This window comes from Lontra canadensis, unplaced genomic scaffold (genome assembly GCF_010015895.1).
Source record: "Lontra canadensis isolate GAN:19392208 unplaced genomic scaffold, GSC_riverotter_1.0 scaffold43, whole genome shotgun sequence".
In the NCBI taxonomy this organism is placed as follows: Eukaryota; Metazoa; Chordata; class Mammalia; order Carnivora; family Mustelidae; genus Lontra; species Lontra canadensis.
Window position 1 is genome coordinate 3,293,179 of NW_022631037.1, and position 19,448 is coordinate 3,312,626.

At 37.9% G+C, this 19,448-nt stretch overlaps 2 protein-coding genes across 4 annotated transcripts in view; both read right to left on the minus strand.

The window, feature by feature from the left end:
- Positions 1-1,879: 1,879 nt before the first annotated feature.
- Positions 1,880-19,448, minus strand: part of RAD51C (RAD51 paralog C) — a 36,681-nt gene continuing 19,112 nt past the window's right edge. For 2 of the 3 annotated variants that reach the window (XM_032871931.1, XM_032871929.1), the window contains 4 exons: positions 12,526-12,592; positions 10,997-11,057; positions 3,244-3,304; positions 1,880-2,266 (listed from right to left, as the gene is read on the minus strand). In XM_032871931.1, the coding sequence (XP_032727822.1) occupies positions 2,144-2,266; positions 3,244-3,304; positions 10,997-11,057; positions 12,526-12,592 (312 nt within the window). In that variant the 3' untranslated portion in view covers positions 1,880-2,143. The remainder of the gene's footprint in view (positions 2,267-3,243; positions 3,305-10,996; positions 11,058-12,525; positions 12,593-19,448) is intronic. The other variant, XM_032871930.1, reaches the window with a different exon arrangement.
- On the minus strand, positions 5,469-6,409 carry LOC116876026 (pancreatic progenitor cell differentiation and proliferation factor-like). Its single transcript, XM_032871932.1, has one exon. The coding sequence runs from the start codon at positions 6,128-6,130 to the stop codon at positions 5,762-5,764; it is 369 nt and encodes a 122-aa protein (XP_032727823.1). The 5' UTR covers positions 6,131-6,409; the 3' UTR covers positions 5,469-5,761.

Here is a 19,448-nt window from a genome sequence, read left to right on the forward strand (position 1 = left end):
CAAACAAAAAGAAATACACTTGGCTTTGTCTATATTCTGGGTCCTATAGTTCTTTAAAGTAGTGTTATGATGCTTTATGAGATTTCTATAGTTCTGAAGCCTAGTAACACTGATATTTATCACTTATAACCCCCTCACTCTCTTGATTTTATGATCTGAGCAGAGAGAATATAAAATGATGGGTAATTTTTTTAATAATGCCTGCATTGATAATAAAAATATATGCCTCAAAGACCTCAAAAATAATTACAACCAGTCATTCTTCACTAAAGTAGTCATTTGAAATTAGTCTTATATAATTAGATGACCAAATACCTGATTTGCCTGGGATGGTCCTGATTTATGTCCACTGTCCTGATGTAACTGTTAGCAGTGTCTAATTTCATTCTCAAAAAAGTCCTGGAAAACTACGGTTATTCTACATATAATCATTACAGAATAATTTTATTTTTAAAATTTTATTAATTTAATGGTCAGTCTGGGACAGGAAATACCAAGTATCACTAAAATCTGGAGAATATGGTTGTCACAGTATATAATTTTGAATTATTTAAATAATTTTCCTCCACTGAAAAAACACAGTAAATTTTGTGAATGAATGGAGAAGTACTAAGAAGAATCAGGTGCCAAAATATTTTTAGATGATTTTAAAACTACTCAAGAATCCAAATTTTTAATTTATTCCAAGTGTTAAGATTATTCAAAGGAAAATGTCAATACATCTAGAATTCTAGAATGGATCACACCATGTTTCCAAAATGTAGAAATAAATAATTGTGAGTTTATCAACTTGAGTATTCTGGAAGATGAACATTCTAGACAATTTCTAGATAGGGTAACAGCTCCAAGTCCTTCCCTTAACATAAAGTAACATAAAAAATAAACAAATGGCCTAGGATTTGGGGATTAGGGTCACTAAATTAGGATTGGGATCACTAAAATCTGATTGGTCATCTAAAATTTGTATCCTACCATTAAAACTGAATACAATAATATGCTGACTCATGGTGCTGGCTTTCCTTTATAATACTAAAAACAAGCCTTTTTCTTTTTTTGTAGTTTTATGGTTTTATTAACACAAATACGACATACACATAAATTGTCTATTCTTTTTCTTGGCTGCGCAGCCTGGCATCGGGACTGGTAACTCTGATGTCCAGCAGGATTGCTCTTTCCAGTGGCTTTGTGGTTCTTGGAGGATATACTGTGAGCAATCTCCGCACAGTAAGATTTGCTACACATCAGCAGCACTTCAAGCTCCTTGACACTGTGGACCAGGAGCTTGAGAAACCACTGGGCAGCATGTGCTTTGTTTTCTTGTTGCTCCTGTAGCCAGTTTTGGGCATCAAGATCTAGCCCTCGAATCTTCTGTGCACCCTATTGTCAATGACTCTGGGTTTCCACATTGTGCTTAATTTTGATATATCAGTCTGCCTGGTGCTGGATGAACTTCTTGATTCTCTTTTTAATGGTATTGGGGTTCACCAAAGGTCTGAGGGCGACCATGATGTCAAGTAAGAGATAGCTGAAAACCAGGTCATTTTTAAGAATTATCAAAATTACATTTAGGGGCGGTTGGGTGGCTCAGTTGTTAAGTGTCTGCCTTTGGCTCAGGTCAAGATCCCAGGGTCCTGGGATCGAGCCCAGAACTTCCTGCTCCACGGGAAGCCTGCTTCTCCCTCTCCCACTACCCCCTGTTTGTGTTCCCTCTCTCACTCTCTGTCAAATAAATAAAATCTTAAAAAAACAAAACAAAACAAAAAAAACCCCTACATTTAAAGGGAAAAACCCAATAGGAATGTGAAAAAAAAAAAAACAAAACCTTTTCTTCCTAGGATTTTCTAGGCAACTAGCAAAGAAAATAGGAAAAAACAATTCAGATTGGCTACATGAGATCACCTTTCCACACTTGCAAAAATACAATACCTGTATCATCTCTGCTGTTACTAAAAATGAAAACAGGGCAAAATATAATTGTAGAACTGCTTTAGAAAAATGCAGAGAATCATACTCATTTAGTGTTTTTCACATTCACTTCATATGCTCTTGATTCATATATGCCATAGTGTGTGTTTATATTTTAAAATAAAGAGTCTACTACTTGTATATATTACATCTCACAGCATCAACACATATGTATACTTTAAGATGAGTCTTTGGATTCCTGTTGTTCTTCTGATTCTCGCGACCGTTTCTGGAAATTCAGTGAACCTTCTGTTTGCAAAGAAGATGCAGTAGCAACAACAGCATCTCTAAATCCCTGAGGCTGGAAGATGAAAAAATATGCAAGTATGGTTTAAGAACATCTAAAATAACATTTGGTTTTCAAAATATTTTGAAGTTATTTATAAAAGAGCTAGTTTATTCTTGAGACAGAAGTTATGAAGCACTGCAAATGCAGAGGTTAAACCTCTTGAACTGGTGTCCAAGCCAAAGCTGTACTAGAGTATTTTAGATCTAGAGTATATCTGTATTTATTTATTTATATATTGTTTATACATACACACACAGAAGTAACAGCGCATTATAAAAATATACTCCAAAAGAAAATCTTAACAAATTTTATAGTGACTCTATTAAAGAGTAAAAGGAAGTAACATGTACTAATTACTTAGGTGCTTTACAAATTTATTTTCACAATTAAATACTCAAAATTTAGTTTTCCAATTAGGATACTTTAAATGCACCTAAGCAGTACAAAGACTGAGTTGATAATTCAGTTTCAGAATTTCTTTCTATTTCTGTTTTTGTCCTTAAAAAAATGAGATGCCAAGAATATATCTGGCTCAATACTACTGATAAATATGCATATTTCAGCCAAAAAAGTGTGTTCTAGGATTTTAAATTATAGGAAAATTAACATTTTAAAGCAGGATATATTTGGTGGCTATGACAGATCTATAATATCTACAGACTAAAATGGGTAATGTTAGTATTTTTTTCTTGGAAAATCTTTAACAACTTTCACTTTAAAAATTTTTAATATCCTGACATTACATATGGCATGGAACACATTAGCCTACAAATAAGTATTTCCTCTGTTCTTAAGAATAAATTTCAGTCCAATTGTCACCAGAATATTCTGTATATGTACTATTTTGAGGATAATGTTCTAAGCATCGAAAGCTGTCCTCAAATATGCTTGCTGCCTACAGAAGTTAACAGAAGCAATTTGTAAATGCTCTCTTCAGATAATTACTGCCCACCAACACCAAAACCCCACTCTAATCAAATAATACTGACTGTGATTTGAAACAGTACTGTAGCTTCCTTCTGGCTTGGTGATTTGTACAATGTTGCCAACCTGCTTAGAGAAAAAGAATAAATATACACAAACACATGATCTTAGTTCAGATGACTTAAATAATAATTTACATTTAAAGTTTTTCACTACAATTCTATTGTTTTCTTCCCTAAGGACACGGAAAGCAAAGAAATATCAAAAAGATTCCTTTAATCAATAGCTATATGTATGCATATAATAATTATTACATATAATAACAAGAGCTGTTTATAGAAGTGGAATTTTAAAGCAACCTAAATGTCCAATGAGTAATTCAAATAAATTTCTACATGACAAAATACTACTGATGCTGCAGAAGATGTGGAAAAAAATATTTAACAATATAAAAAAATGTTAATATATTAAGTAAAAGTTACGCTGTGTGAGCCCACAATTATGAGTATGTAAATCAACATATATAGAAAAATTACTAGAAGACTACAAGCAAAACGTTAAGTTGTTATTATAAGATAAAGATTGTTTTTTTTGTTTTTCCAACTTTATGCAGTAATTGTGTTACTTGTCACGACAGAAGTATTAGACAATTTCTTGGGATATAAATGAGGAGTGCATAGTCATATCATACTGATACAAATAAGCAAGGAAGAAAGATTCTTTCAAAATGATTATATCCAGAGAATCATCATCATGACAGAACAAGGTCTGTTTAGGTAGAATCTTATTGTGTTCTCTACAAAGTAATATAAAATTGAAAGCTGAAAGTAGTTAGATATAAAATTCTAAGCTCTTATTAAGCTTGCTCAAATATTATAAAAGCAACAAATATAAGCAAAAAATTTTATTAAATTATTTTTAAAAAATTTTTCAAATTAAGTAATCTCTATGTCCAACGTGGGGCTCAAACTCATGACCCCAAGATCAAGAGGCTTATACTCTACAGACTAAGCCAGCCAGGTGGCCTATGCAAAAAACTTTTTTTTTTTTTTTTAAGATTTTATTTATTTATTCATCAGAGAGAGAGAGAGAGAGAGTGAGCACAGGCAGACAGAGTGGCGGAGGGAGAAGCAGGCTCCCTGCAGAGCAAGGAGCCCGATGCGGGACTCAATCCCAGGATGCTGGGATCATGACCTGAGCCGAAGGCAGCCGCTTAACCAACTGAGCCACCCAACTGTCCCGCAAAAAACTTTTTTTTTAAAGATTTTTATTTGTATATCTTATTTGAGAGAGAGAGAGAGAAGGAGAGAGAGCAGGGGTAAAGGCAGAGGGAGAGAATCTCAAGCAACCTCTGAACTGAGCACAGAGCCAGACGTGGGGCTCAATTCCACAACCCTGAGATCATGACCTGAGCTGAAACCACGAGTTGGGCGCTTAACTGACTGAGCCACTCAGGTGTCACCTAAGCAAAAGCTTTTTAAGTGCTTTTCAAAATTACTTTAAAACTGATATAACTTATTCACAATAGCCAAAAGACAGAAGCAACCTAAGTGTCTGACAGATGGATAAGTTTTTACATATAATGGGATCTTATTTAGTCTTGGAAAGGAAAGTTCTTGTCACCATGTACAGTGAACATTGAAAACTAGGCTAAGTGAAAAAAGGCCAGGCACAACAGGATAAATATTGCATCACTCCACTTACATGAGGTGCCTAGAGTACTCAAATTCATAGACAGAAGGTAGAATGGTGGTTGCCATAGACTGGGGGAGGGAAGAATAGCAGTTAGTGTTTAATGAAAGCAGTTTCAGTTGGGGAAGATGAAAAAGTTCAGGAGATGGATGGAGGTGATGACTGCACAATAATGTGAATGTACTTCATGTCACTAAACTGTACACTTAAACAACAAAACATAACATTTTATCATATGTATAATTTACTACAATTTAATTTTAAAAAAGTGTTTTAAAGTAGGCTCTATACCCAACCTGGGGCTTGAACTCACAGCCCCAAGATCAAGAGTTGCATGATCTACTGACTAAGCCAGGCAGGCACCCCACAATTTACCAATTTTAAAAACTGAAATACGCAAGGAGCACTGGGTGTTATATGCAACTGATGGATTGTTGAACACTACATCTGAAACTAATGATGTACTATATGATGGCTAACTGAATTAAAAAAAAAAAAAACAAAAAACCATGTCCCTCTCCCTACCACAAAAAACAATGCTATAACTGCACAAAATGCAGATTCTAACTTAGAGAAAAATAAACTCTGAGAGAGTTAAAAGAATCACCTTCTTACATACAATGTAATGTTGATTTATTTTTTACTGGCTGCTTGGAGTTTGTTTTCTACTTGGTTCAAGGCACATGGTTACAGGGTGTCAGGAAGGCTTGAGTGTGGCTTGGACAGTAAACAGCAAGGTTCTCTCAATTTCCCTTTTGGTGTTTTGCTGTTTTGATATAAAAGAACCCACTGCTTCTGCTTGCTGTAGACTGCCTAGTTTATGGGAGGGGAGGAGAAGAGCTCTGATGAGCCTAGCACCTTCTCAATGAGGCTGGTGGCTGGTATGGCTACTCAGGATTGGGGCCCAGTGTTGGCTTTTCCAGGCTGGCCACCATGCTGCTTCCTCAAGGCTTCCAGAGCCGAGTCACAGGTGATCATGCTACTGGAGGCCTGAGGAGATTCTGAGCCTTCTGGAGACTCCAACACTATAGCCATGAATGGGAGAGTGGACTTCCCAAAAAAGAACCTTGCCCACCAATAACCCGAGTCAGCCTTGGCGAGACCAGGGAGGCGAGGGATGGCTGCACTTTCACAGGAGCTGTTACCAGAAGTGGAACCCAGGACACACTGGTAATAGGTAGCCACAAGTGAGCTGCTGGAGGAGATGGCTGCCATGCAGTCGCTTGTGGGCTGGTGGAAACCTTGGCAGTAACCCCTCATGGGCCTCAGAACATGATCATGGGTGCAGGGATCAGGATACTAGGCCACAAAGCCCATTTGCAGAGGGAGCCCGGAAGACTGCTCCACGACAGAGGCAGGAGCAGTTTCTGATTTGTTTTCAAAGACAATTCAGAAGGACACATTGGTTCATGATATGTTACTCTTCAAAGTTTGAAATTGCCCCTCTGCTCAGACACAACTCAAAAGAGAAGCAATCAGCGGTGCCTGGGTGGTGCCATTTGTTAAGTATCTGACTCTTGATTTTGGCTTAGGTCATGATCTCAGGGTCCTGGGATCAAGCCCCACTGAGCGCTGAGCCTCCTTGAGACTCTCTCCCTCTCCTCCTCCCTCTACCCTTCCCTCCTGGTGCACATTCACTTTCTCTCTCTCTCAAATGAATAAATAAATCTTCAAAATAAAAAAAGAGAAGGGGTGCCTGGGTGGCTCAGTGGATTAAAGCCTCTGCCTTTGGCTCAGGTCATAATCCCAGGGTCCTGGGATAGAGCCCTACATTGGGCTCTCTGCTCAGCGGGGAGCCTGCTTCCCCGCCGTCCCCCGGTCTGCCTCTCTGCGTAGTTGTAATATCTGTCTGTCAAATAAATAAATAAACTCTTTAAAAAAAAAAAAGGGAGAGAAGTAATCAGAGATCACAGTCCATTAGTTTAATGTTTTAGGTTTATACTTTTGGACAAAAACAACAATCTAAAAATGTCATATACTCTGTAATTGCAATTGTAGGCAAAAATGAAGTAACTGCTGTGTAATATGTAATATAAGAATAGTTGTGTTAGGGATGGAGATTATAAATTTTTACAATGCTTTAGTGTTGATAATTCTATCTTTAATACAAAATATAACAGAAAAAATGGGCGCTTGGCTGGCTCAGTTGGTAGAACATGTGACTCTTGATCTCCAAGTTGTAAGGTGGAGCTCCACTTCAAGCAGAGATTACTTAAAAAATATTTTTTTAAATAAATAAAATTTAAAAAAATATATATAGGGACGCCTGGGTGGCTCAGTGGGTTAAGCCTCTGCCTTCGGCTCAAATCATGTTCTCAGAGTCCTGGGATCGAGTCTCGCATCGGGCTCTCTGCTCAGCAGGGAGCCTGCCTTCCTCTTTCCCTCTCTGCCTGCCTCTCTGTCTACTTGTGATCTCTCCTCTGTCAAATAAATAAATAAAATCTTTAAAAAAATATATATATATGTAACAGAAAAATAGAGGAATAGCTCATTTTAGCCTGCCTTATTACAAAACATCACTTTGATTCAATAAAACAAAAATTAGCTAACCTGAAAAATTAGTATCTAAATCACCTTGTAATATCACCATATATCCAAAAAGATACCCAATACATCTGAATTTTCTGAGAAAATTATTAAAAAATAAATAAACTTTTGGGGCACCTGGGTGGCTCAGTCATTAGGCGTCTGCCTTTAGCTTGGCTCATGATCCCAGGGTCCTGGGATCGAGTCCCACACTGGGCTCCTAACTCATCGGGGAACCTGCTTCTCCCTCTCCCTCTGCCAGCTGCTCCCCCTACTTGTGCTTATTCTCTGTCTGTCAAATAAATAAAATCTTGGGAAAAAAAAAAAAAAGCTTTTAAGCTTTTACATGTTTATTAAAAATCCTAAAGTCAAGTGGGCATTAAATATTCAGGTTGAAAAATTTCCTCAAATTCCTAAGTAAAAATAAAATAATTTTATATGTCATATCTGCATCTCAAGAAATCTTCTTAAACAACAAACTAAACCAAAGAATCACTTGGCTCATGGCCCCAGCTGAGATGAAGCTTAACATATGGCTGAACTACACAGTTTGGGTCAGGAAGAAATAAGACAGAAGCACAATTTGTGCTCTAAAGCTGAGCACACATATGAAACACTGTGTGGGGGTGTTGATATATTACTCCACTCTACCACCAGATCTTCTTGGCAAAGAATGATATAATTCTGAACAATCTCAGCCTCATATTATCATGAATATGCAAACTGGAGGAAAACCCGCACAATATACAGGACAGAGACAAAAGTACTTATTTGAATAACTGCTGGAATGTCATTTCATTGTTAGTCAAAAGGTAAAAGTCGGGTGTTTTGGTGAAAGATGGGGACTGGAGTATAATATAGGACACTAAGGTTCAATTCTCAATATAAATTTGGTTAATCAAGGTTTTTAGTTTTCTGCTCAAACTGGAAGTTTCATTTTTATAACTATTTTTCCCCAGTGTGAATTTCTATTTTTGTCCTTTCAAGATAAACTAAATTTTAGAACACATACAAGATTTCATGCAACTCTAATGACTTAAAGATAACTGGTTTCTTTTTTTTTTTAAGATAACTGGTTTCAAACAATGAAGAATAAAACTATTTAATTCTATTAAATGAGGTCAACTTATTTTGATTATAATGAAGTATGCACATTACTTATCATATATCCCCAGCTTGGGTGGGGGGGGAGAAACAGTTTGAAGAAAAGGATTTTACCTAAAAAGGAAGATAAGAGTTTACTTCCAGATTTGCTGGCAATCAACACAATACTGTAATTACATTGTAGAAAAAGCAATCATAGTAAAAGAAACAGACTATTATAGAGTCAGCTATAAAAATGTGGATATTACTACTTATTTCATAGTTATTTGGAAAATAAAATGAAATACATATACACACACACACACACACAATGCTTAACACAATAAAGGACAGTTAATAAAATTTCAATAAATGGTAGCTATTAATTACACTTTATCTTTCTGGGCAGATTTGGTCTTCTCACATAGGTTTAGATCCTTCAAAGAGTTATTGAAGGGATTATATGACATATTATATATAAACTGCCCAGTGAAATACCTATCATAAGCAAGCAGTCCTAAAATGATAGTTTGGGATATAGAAAAAACTTATGGGAACAGAGATGCCCTATGGGATATAGAAAAAACTTATGGGAACAGAGATGCCCTAAATCCATCTAATTCAGGGCATTTGGGTGTTGATTACATGTCTGCCTTCGGCTCAGGTCATGATCCTGGGGTCCTGGGATGGAGCCCCACATCAGGCTCCATGTTCACAGGAAGCTTGCCTCTCCCTCTCCTCCCTACTTGTGCTCTATCTTTTCTCAAAAAAATAAATAGAATCTTTAAAAAAAAAAAAATCTATCTAATTCAATGTTCAACACCATTCTCCAATTTCTTGGAAAGGATGAGTAAGAAGCTGAAAGTCATAAAATGGTTAATGCTTAAAAAATGAGCCTAATTTTCTGATCTCATGGGTACCTTAACCAATGCTAACTTCTAGAATTTGACAAAGAAGGCAAACATTTTCTGATGAATGCATTAAAAGATGAAACATCTTGGTTTGCTCATATTTTTGTATTTTAGATGTATCTCTATTAGTAAATATTTAATAGTAGAGTAAGAGTGGAAGACTACTACTATATACTTGTTCAAGGAGAATCCCTAAAAACATTTACACAGTGGGATGCACTTTACGGAAAACCTAAATCTTGGAAAGTATAAGCAATATGTTCAAAAGATTCTCATCTGGAGAACTATTGCCAAAGGGTTTGTTGCTGAGGAAAGAATTCCTTTTGTGATCCAGAATACAATGACTTATTTACAGAACTGGGGGATGGAAGTCAATTGTAAAGCACTGTGTGTTATGAAAAAAAAAAAGTTACCTGAGCTCTCTGGAAATGTTATTTTTTTAAAAAGATTTTATTTATTTATTTGCCAAAGAGAGAGAGTGCGCACACGCAGGCAGATAAGTAGACAGAGGGAGAGCCCAATGCAGGGGTTAATCCCAGGACCCCAGGTCCATGACCCAAGCTGAAGGCAGACACTCAACCAACTGAGTCACCTAGGTGCCCCCAAAAAATGTTATTTTTAAAAGATATATAAACCACAAGAATTGGTTTCAAAAGATGTATGTAAGTGTAATAAATTCTGCCATGAGTTCAGAGTAAGGAAAACCTAATTTGGTCAGGCACGATTTTTTTTTTTTCAGTTTGGAGAACAAAAATAAATGTAGGCAAAAACTAAGACAATTTCACTGACCAGACCTGATATATATTTAAGTAACCCTTTTTTCCATCTTTGCCCACATGCTTTCTCAATTTCCTCCTTTCATTACAGTATTTCCAAACCAACTGCTTTCAGTTATACAAATTAATCTCAAAGCAGAGGGGCTGGCATAAATCTGACATTTCTAGAAGTGTAGAATAAAAGACTCCACAGCTTTCATTTGCCTGTTTTAAAGAAAATGAAAGGTGGTTTGTTCACCTGCTCAGCAGCTTTAAAAACAAATACAAAGGTTTCATGCTGTCATAGTTTTATTTTAAAGAACAATACTTGTGAAAGGCAGGTAAGTAACTGGGTAACAAAAGTAGGATAGCAAAATACAAAAGAAAACAAAAATAGACACAATTTCATACAAGAAATATATTAAGCAACTATGAAAAGCCATCCTATTTTCCACATAAATTAGTCCTAAAGCTAATCTCAAAAATTTTCCTTTGTCCTAATTTTATTCTTCTTTCAATCCCTTCTAGGAACACAGAGTACCCACCTCCTTCTGCAAGGATAATAAATGGTACTTGATTTTAAAGAGCTTTAGAAGGTAGCATTCCTTGGCCACCTACTCATTTCAGGTGCACCCCATCATTTAAATATTCCAAAGAATTTCCTATGTTAGCTAAATGTGCAGTTTAACAACATGTTTCTATGTTTTCTGTCGGTGATGGAGGACAAGGCAACAAAAGCTTTCATTCATGAGACACTGTAGATTTCACCCACTGCAGTAGATCAAAGAAAATATAAATGTTTAGTGTAATTAACCCAATATTCAGAATTATTAACTTGTTTCTATACTGACCTTTGCTTTTGGTCCCAATGAAAGATTAGCCGTATTGTAGCAGCATGTCCCCAACTTTCCCCTGGTGGGAACAAAAACAGAACAACTGTATATTGCCTTACTCACAAGGTTATAAGTCTCTCAGAATGCCTCTGACCAAAAGAGTTTTACTTTACCTAATTTAACACGAGAATATACTTATACTTTCAAAACCCCTTGTACACATGGATAACATCCTGAGATTAACAGATTTTTACCTAGCTGTGGAAATAATGAAGATCATTATCCTTTACTTGCTTTCAGAAAACTTTATAGTTTGAGTCAACATTTTGTTAATCTTCTGTATCATCAGACCTACTAACATATTGCTGGCTACCAGAAGAAGAGCAAAAACTTTGACAGAATATTCTTGAAGAATTTAGTAAAAGAAAAATCTTGAAGCACTGTGTCCTTGAGGTTAGAAAGAACCATAAGGGGGCGCCTGGGTAGCTCAGTGAGTTAAGCCTGTCTTCGGCTCAGGTCATGATCTCAGGGTCCTGGGATGAGCCCCACATCGGGGTGTCTGCTCAGTGGGGAGCCTGCTTCCCCCTCTCTCTCTGCCTGCCTCTCTGCCTGCTTGTGATCTCTGTCAGTCAAATAAGTAAATATCTTTTTTAAAAAAAGTAAGTCATAAGTCTGTTTACTGTAGTGTGATCTGTATTTAAATGGATTCACCCTTCCTCCTGCTTAAGACTTTCTGAAGGCAAGAGTCATCTTATGAATATTTATATGCTCGGTGCCTGACACAACACTTGCCAAATAATAGATGCTTAATAAATGGTTGTTAAATAACTGAAAGGATGAGTGGGTATCTAAGGGCACTGCGTTCCATGCCAAGACTTATCAGTGAAGGGGCGCCTGGGTGCTTCAGTCTTTAAGCGTCTGCCTTTGGCTCAGGTCATGATTCTAGGGTCCTGGGATCAAGTCCCGCATTGGGCTCCCTACTTGGTGGGAAGCCGGCTTCTCCCTCATCTACTCTCCCTGCTTGTGTTCCCTCTCTCGCTGTGTCTCTCTCTGTCAAATAAATAAATAAAATCTTAAAAAAAAATAAGACTTGGGACGCCTGGGTGGCTCAGTTGGTTAAGCAGCTGCCTTCGGCTCAGGTCATGATCCCAGCGTCCTGGGATCGAGTACCACATTGGGCTCCTTGCTTGGCGGGGAGCCTGCTTCTCCCTCTGCCTCTGCCTGCCATTCTGTCTGCCTGTGCTCGCTCGCTCTCTCTCTCTCTGACAAATAAATAAATAAAATCTTTAAAAAAAAAAAAAGACTTATCACCAAATAATCAGAAACAATCTCTGCTTTCGTGGAACTTCCAGTACTGAACAAGCATCACATCAAAGAAATAAAAAAAATATGTTAAGTTAAAAATGCTTATCTGGGGCACCTGGGTGGCTCAGTCGAAAGAGCATGTGATTCTTAATTTTGGGGTCGTGAGTTCAAGCCCCACGTTGGTTGTAGAGATTACTTAAATAAATAAAAAATTTAATAAAAATGCTTCTCTGATTACCCACCCAATGCAGGAACAAGCAAGGCCTGATTTCTATCAATCTTCGTTGTCATCTGATTAGTTAAAAGTACCTAAAAAAAAGAGTGAGAAAATTAGGCGAATCTCTCCCCAAAATTACCAAGGAAATAGTTCTGTGATTTTAGTGTTCTCAATACAACTTAAAGAAAAAAATATTTAGATTTTATTTATTTAATTGACAGAGGGAGAGAGCACAAGTAACCAGAGCGGCAGGCAGAGGGAAAGGGAAAAGCAGGCTCTCCGCTGAGCAGAGAGCCCAATGCGGGGCTTGATCCCAGGACCCTGGGATCATGACCTGAGCTGAAGGCAGCCGCTCAACCAACTGAGCCACACAGGCGCCCCAAGAAAAATATATTTAGGTAATGAAAACTTTTCTGATAAATTTTTAAATTTGCCCATAAGTTATCTGAAACCATGATTTCATTGAAATAAGCATTTTTAACAGACAAGAGCAACTGTGAAAATGGGAGAATAAAAATATTACAGATAATAAATACACAAGAGTGTAATGAGATCATGTATAAAAACTTCAAAACTGGGAGCACTGGAAAAACCTCACTTTTAAAATATAAGTTTTGGATGGGTGCCTAGGTGGCTCAGTCAGTTAAGCATCTGCCTTTAGCTCAGGTCATGATCTCAGGGTCTTGGGATGGAGTCCCATGTCACTTCTCCCTCTCCCTCTGCCTGCTGTTTCCCTTGAGCACGCTCTGTCAAGTAAATAAATAGAATCTTTAAAAATAAATAAATAAATAAAATTTAAGTTTTGGATAAGCCAATAGAAACCACCCAGACCAGGGTGCCTGGGTGGCTCAGTCAGTTAAGCGTCTGCCTTTGGCTCAGGTCATGATCCCAGGGTCCTGGGATCGAGCCCCATATTCGGCTCCCAGCTCAGTGAGGAGTCTGCTTCTCCCTCTCTTTCCGACTGCTGCTCTTTCTGCTTGTGCTCTGTCAAATAAATAAATAAAACCTTAAAAAAAAAAAAAAAGAGGGGCGTCTGGGTGGCTCAGGTCATGATCCGAGTGTTCTGGGATCAAGCCTGCATCAGGCTCCTTGCTCAGCGTGAAGACTGCTTCTCCCTCTCCCACTCTCCTTGCTTATGTTCCCTCTCTCACTGTGTCTCTTTCTGTCAAATAAATAAATAAAATCTTAAAAAGAAAAAAAAAAAAACAAAGAAAGAAAACAAAACAAAACAAAACCCACCACACCAACAGCAGCAATATCAGTAGTGGTGATAAACATTACTGAGTACTTACTATATGCCAGAAACTATAACTATACTAAGTGCTTTACTTTCATTATCTTATCTAGTCTTCACAATAACTCTATGAATGAGGTAATATTGTTAATATTTTTTGAGATAATTATTCCAGTTTAACACATGAGAAATCAGAAATTTAGAAAGATTGAGTCTGGTGTTTTTGTTTTTTTCCTACCACTGCTGCCTCTCTAGAATATATTTAATCAAAAGAGTGTGAGATACTTAATAAATAACTCACTGTTTACATCTTTAGGAAAGTGGCAAATACATTATTACCATTTCTGGTTTTATAGGAAACAGACAAAAATTATGAGAAAAGACCTAATCATAAAGAAAATACAGAAATGTAAAAAATAAAACCCAGTAATCAGGTCAAATGACTGAAAATTTTAACTATACTAGTCTGCTAATAATAGGTGTTGCTTTACTCAAGGATGGCTTTTAAGGCTAAAAATAGTACTAATTCTTTTGGATTAAACAGTGACCTATAGAAAAGATTCCATGTTTTGAAGGATAGTAATTTTTTTGTTTCTTTTTTTTAATTTTAATTCTAGTTTAGTTAACAGTGTTATATTAGGTTCAGGTGTACAATATAGTGATTCAACAATTCTATACATTACTCAGTGCTCATTAAGTGTACTCTTTAAAGATTTACTTATTTGAGAATAAGCAAGCAAGCTGTGGTGGCGGGATCCTTGAGCAGACCCCCGCTGACTGGAACCTGAACATGGGGCTCAATTCCAGGACCCTGAGACATGACCCGAGCTGAAACCAAGTGTCAGACACTTAACTGACTGAGCCACCCAGGCGCCCCAAGATAAGTGTACTTTTAATTCCTTTTGCCTATTTCACCCATTCCCCGACGAACCTCCCCTCTGGCAACCATCTGTTTGTTCTCTGTAGTTAAGAGTCTGGGTATGTGTATATGTATCTACATACACACACACACACACACCACATCTTCTTTATCCATTCATCTGTCAATAGACACCTGGGCTGCTTCCATATATATATATACATAAATATGTGTATATATATATATTTTTTTTTAAACTGGCTGCATTTCTTTTTTTTAAGATTTTATTTATTTGACAGACAAAGATCACAAGTAGTCAGAGAGGCAGGCAGAGAGAGTAGGGGGAAGCAGGCTCCCTGCTGAGCAGAGAGCCCAATTCGGGGCTCGATCCCAGGACCCTGAGACCATGAACTGAGCGGAAGGCAGAGGCTTTAACCCACTGAGCTACCCAGGCACCCCTGCATTTCTTTTTTTTGAATTTTATTTATTTATCAGAGAGAGGCAGCACAAGCAGGGAGAGGTGAGGCAGAGGGAGAAGCAGGCTCCCTGCTGAGCAAGGAGCTGGATTTGGAACTCGATCCCCCAACACTCGGATCATGATGAGCCCAAAGCAGATGCTTCATCCACTGAGCCACCCAGGTATCCTATTTTGGCTATTATAAATAACACTGCTATAAACATGAGGGTACATATATCCTTTTGGATTAGTGTTTTCTTACTCTTTGGATAAATAGTGCAATTATTGGATCATATGTTAATTCTAACCAACAGATCATGAGGTCCCTTTTTCTCCACATCCTCGCCAACACTTGGCTGTTTCTTGTGTTTTTTATTTTACCCATTCTGACAGTTGTGAGGTGGTATCTCACTGTGGTTTTGATTCCCCTGATGGTGAGTGATATTGAGCATCTTTTCATGTGTCTATTGGCCATTTTGTACATCTTCTTTGGAGAAATATGTGTTCATGTATTCTGCCTGTTTTTTAATTGGATTATTTGCTTTTTGGGTATTAAGTTGTATAAATTCTGGTGTTTTTTTTTTATACTACCCTAAAGCCAAAAAACATTTATTCAACCCTATAAGCATTGAGTTGTATAAGTTCTTGATATATTCTGGATACTAACCCTTATTGGATATGTCATTTACAAATATCTTTTCCCATTCAGTAAGCTGTCTTTTAGTCTTGTTGACTGCTTCCTCTGTTATGCAGGAAGCTTTTTATTTTGATGTAGTCCCAATCACTTATTTTTACTTTTGTTTCCCTTGCCTCAAAATGAAGGATAGTAATTTTAAAGTAGAGAAAGACTGTTTAAGGTTGACTGAATACAGTAAAAGATTATCTGGCACCTCCCAGCCCCAAATTCTTCAGAAAGAGTTATTTTATTTATTTATTTTTAAAAGATTTTATTTATTTATTTGACAGACAGAGATCACAAGTAGGCAGAGAGGCAGGCAGAGAGAGAGGGGAAAGCAGGCTCCCCGCCGAGCAGAGAGCTCGATGTGGGGCTCAATCCCAGGATCCTGAGATCATGACCTGAGCTGAAGGCAGAGTCTTAAACCACTGAGCCACCCAGGCGCCCCAGAAAGAGTTATTTTAAATATTCTTCCAATACAGATCATCCCCCCAGAAATATGACAGATACTACTGCAAGCTGAAAGTCATAAAGAACTTCTATGAAAAGCAATGAGAGGGGCGCCTGGGTGGCTCAGTGGGTTGGGCCGCTGCCTTCGGCTCGGGTCATCATCTCAGGGTCCTGGGATCGAGTCCCACATCGGGATCTCTGCTCAGCAGGGAGCCTGCTTCTCTCTCTCTCTCTCTCTCTGCCTGCCTCTCCATCTACTTGTGATCTCTCTCTGTCAAATAAATAAATAAAATCTTAAAAAAAAAAAAAGAAAAGAAAAGCAATGAGAAAAGATACCTACTCTGAAAAAGGCATCAGTTCCATAAGAAAACTGAGAAAAAAAAGGCTATTTGGCTATTCCCACTGCAGTGATAACACCCTAAAATTTTTGTTTGTCTACAAAGGAGAAATCTGTGCTCCATCTAGGTTTCAATTAGGCACAAACTGGATGACATGACTTTCTTCTAGTTTCTAGACATCACTTTCTTCTAGTTTCCCTTCCCTGAAGCCACAGTGGTTTCCCCATGTATTATCTCACATCGGGCATCTTGGAAAAATCTAAACAGGAATTTAAATTGGTAATTAACTGAAATATATGACTAACTGGCATCCCCAACATGCAGAATGTACTTTACAGACTACCAAGTGTTTAAGGTCTAGCAACTGGGATATTTATTTGTATCAACACTTTTTGGTTAGAGGTGCACCATTCAATTCTGCAGCCATTAGGCACACACACAGCTTTTAAAAATTAAATTAAAATTAGATATTCACTTCCTCAGCAGCACAATTTTTCAAGTACTCAATAGCCATGCAACTGCTGTTACATGCATACAGACTGAGCATTTTCATCTTCCCAGAAAATCCTCTCAGACAGCACTGGTTTATAGAGTACAGGTATCCCCTGCTTTTCAAGAGTTCCTATTATGCCACTTTGCTTTTATGAAAGACCTCTATTAGTACCTGTTTTTGCTAACCATAAGAAATCCAAAGAGAAGGGCTCTTCTTCTTCTGGGTGGCTCAGTCTTTAAGCGTCTGCCTTCTGCTCAGGTCATGATCCCAGCCCTGCACTAGGCTCCCTCCCTGCTCAGCGGGAAGCCTGTTTTTCCCTCTCCCACTTTGTCTGCTTGTGTTTCCTCTCTCACTGTGTCTCTATCTGTCAAATAAATTTAAAAATCTTTTAAAAAAAGGGGGGGGGATTTTCACTTTTCTAAAATAAGTGAAAAGATACAGTATTCAGCATTTGTTTTGCACAGAAACATCATAGAAGCAAGAGTACACGGAGGCAGGGCGAGCAGCATCACCAAGCTCCTTCCCCTGGGAATGATACTCAGCATCAAGCTTCCATCACTTTGAGATGTGTTTGTCTGTGGGTATCTGTGCTCTATCTTGATTTACTTTGTGCATTCATTAGCAACATCTGTCCTAAGGTATCAGAAAAACCTAAGAAAAGTTATTTTTTGAGTCTGGGAACGTGAAAACAATTTTCCAAATAAATTACTGGTAGTTGGGGTGCCTGGGTGGCTCACTGGGTTAAAGCCTCTGCCTTCAGTTCAGGTCATGATCCCAGTGTCCTGGGATAGAGCCCCCAGTCGGGCTCTCTGCTTTGCAGGGAGCCTGCTTCCTCCTCTCTCTGCCTGCCTCTCTGCCTACTTGTCATCTCTGTCTGTCAAATAAATAAAAATAAAATCTTAAATAAATAAATAAATAAATTACTGGTAGTTACTTCTTTGCTTTATACCTTTTGGCTTACAAAATGTTTTTGTTAGAATGCTCTACTTTTGGGGGGCGCCTGGGTGGCTCAGTGAGTTAAAGCCTCTGCTTTCAGCTCAGGTCATGATCCCAGGGTCCTGGGATGGAGCCCTGCATCGGGCTCTCTGCTCAGCAGGGAGCCTGCTTCCTCCTCTCTCTCTCTGCCTGCCTCTCTGCCTACTTGTAATCTCTGTCAAATAAAATAAATAAAATCTTAAAAAAAAAAAAAAGAATGCTCTACTTTTGGATAGTGAGGGAAACCTGGATATAGTTTTCCCATTACACCTCTCGAGGAAAATATACATAGATGTACTGGTTTACCAAGTGCTAAACATCCCCAAATTAGAATTTGCACTTTTGGCAACTACTTGTAAAAGAATTACATGACAACTGCAAAAACACTGGGTTTACCACATTAAAGAGTGAATCTTTAAAATAATGAAGTAGGGGTGCCTAGGTAGCTCAGTTGGTTGAGCATCTTCCTTTGGCTTGGGTCATGATCTCAGGGTCCTGGGATTGGGCCTTGCATCGGGCTCCCTGCTCAGCGGGGAACCTGCTTCTCCCTCTCCCTCTGCCTGCTGCTCTGCCTACTTGTGCTCTCTCTCTACCTCTTTCAAATAAATAAAGTCTTTAAAAAATTAAAAAAAAATAAAACAGTGAAGTAACAATCACTTTTAAATTAGAAACTTCTCTGCCTTAATACTTGTTACCCAAATGTCCTTCAATTGATAAACAAAATATGGTATACTGAAAAAATACAAAGTTAATCAGTCATAAAAAGGATACTAATAGGGGCGCCTGGGTGGTTCAGTGGGTTAAAGCCTCTGCCTTCGGCTCAGGTCACGATCCCAGGGTCCTGGGATTGAGCCCCGCATTGGGCTCTCTGCTCAGCGGGGAGCCTGCTTCCTCCTTTCTCTCTCTCTGCCTGCCTCTCTGCCTACTTGTGATCTCTGTCAAATAAATAAAATCTTAAATATATATATATATATATATGCTAAAACATGGATGAATCTTGAAAACACTGTGCTAAGTTAAGGAAGCAAGACATAAAAGGCATATACAGAACAATTCTATTTAGATAAACTATCCAGAAAGATGAACTCACACAGATAGAAAGCAGACTAAGGGTTCTTAAGCGGATGACAAGAGGTTGCAATGGGGAGTGATGGCTAATGGGCACGGGATTTCTCTTTAGGGTGACGGAAATGTTCTAAAATTAGACATGATGGTTGAACAACTCTGTAAATATACTACAAACCACGGAACCGTACACATTAAAAGGGTAAATTTTATGGTATGTTAGTTAAATCTCAATAAAGCTATTAAAAAAATTTCTGCTAATAATCAAGTTAATGCATCTCTGAAAGGATTCTATCATAGTTTGGCAAAGACTTTAAAAGACTCAAAGTTAGTAAAGAGGTGGAAAAACAAAAATTCCCATTCACCGCTATAGAGAACATACTCTGGAACATGCTTTCTGA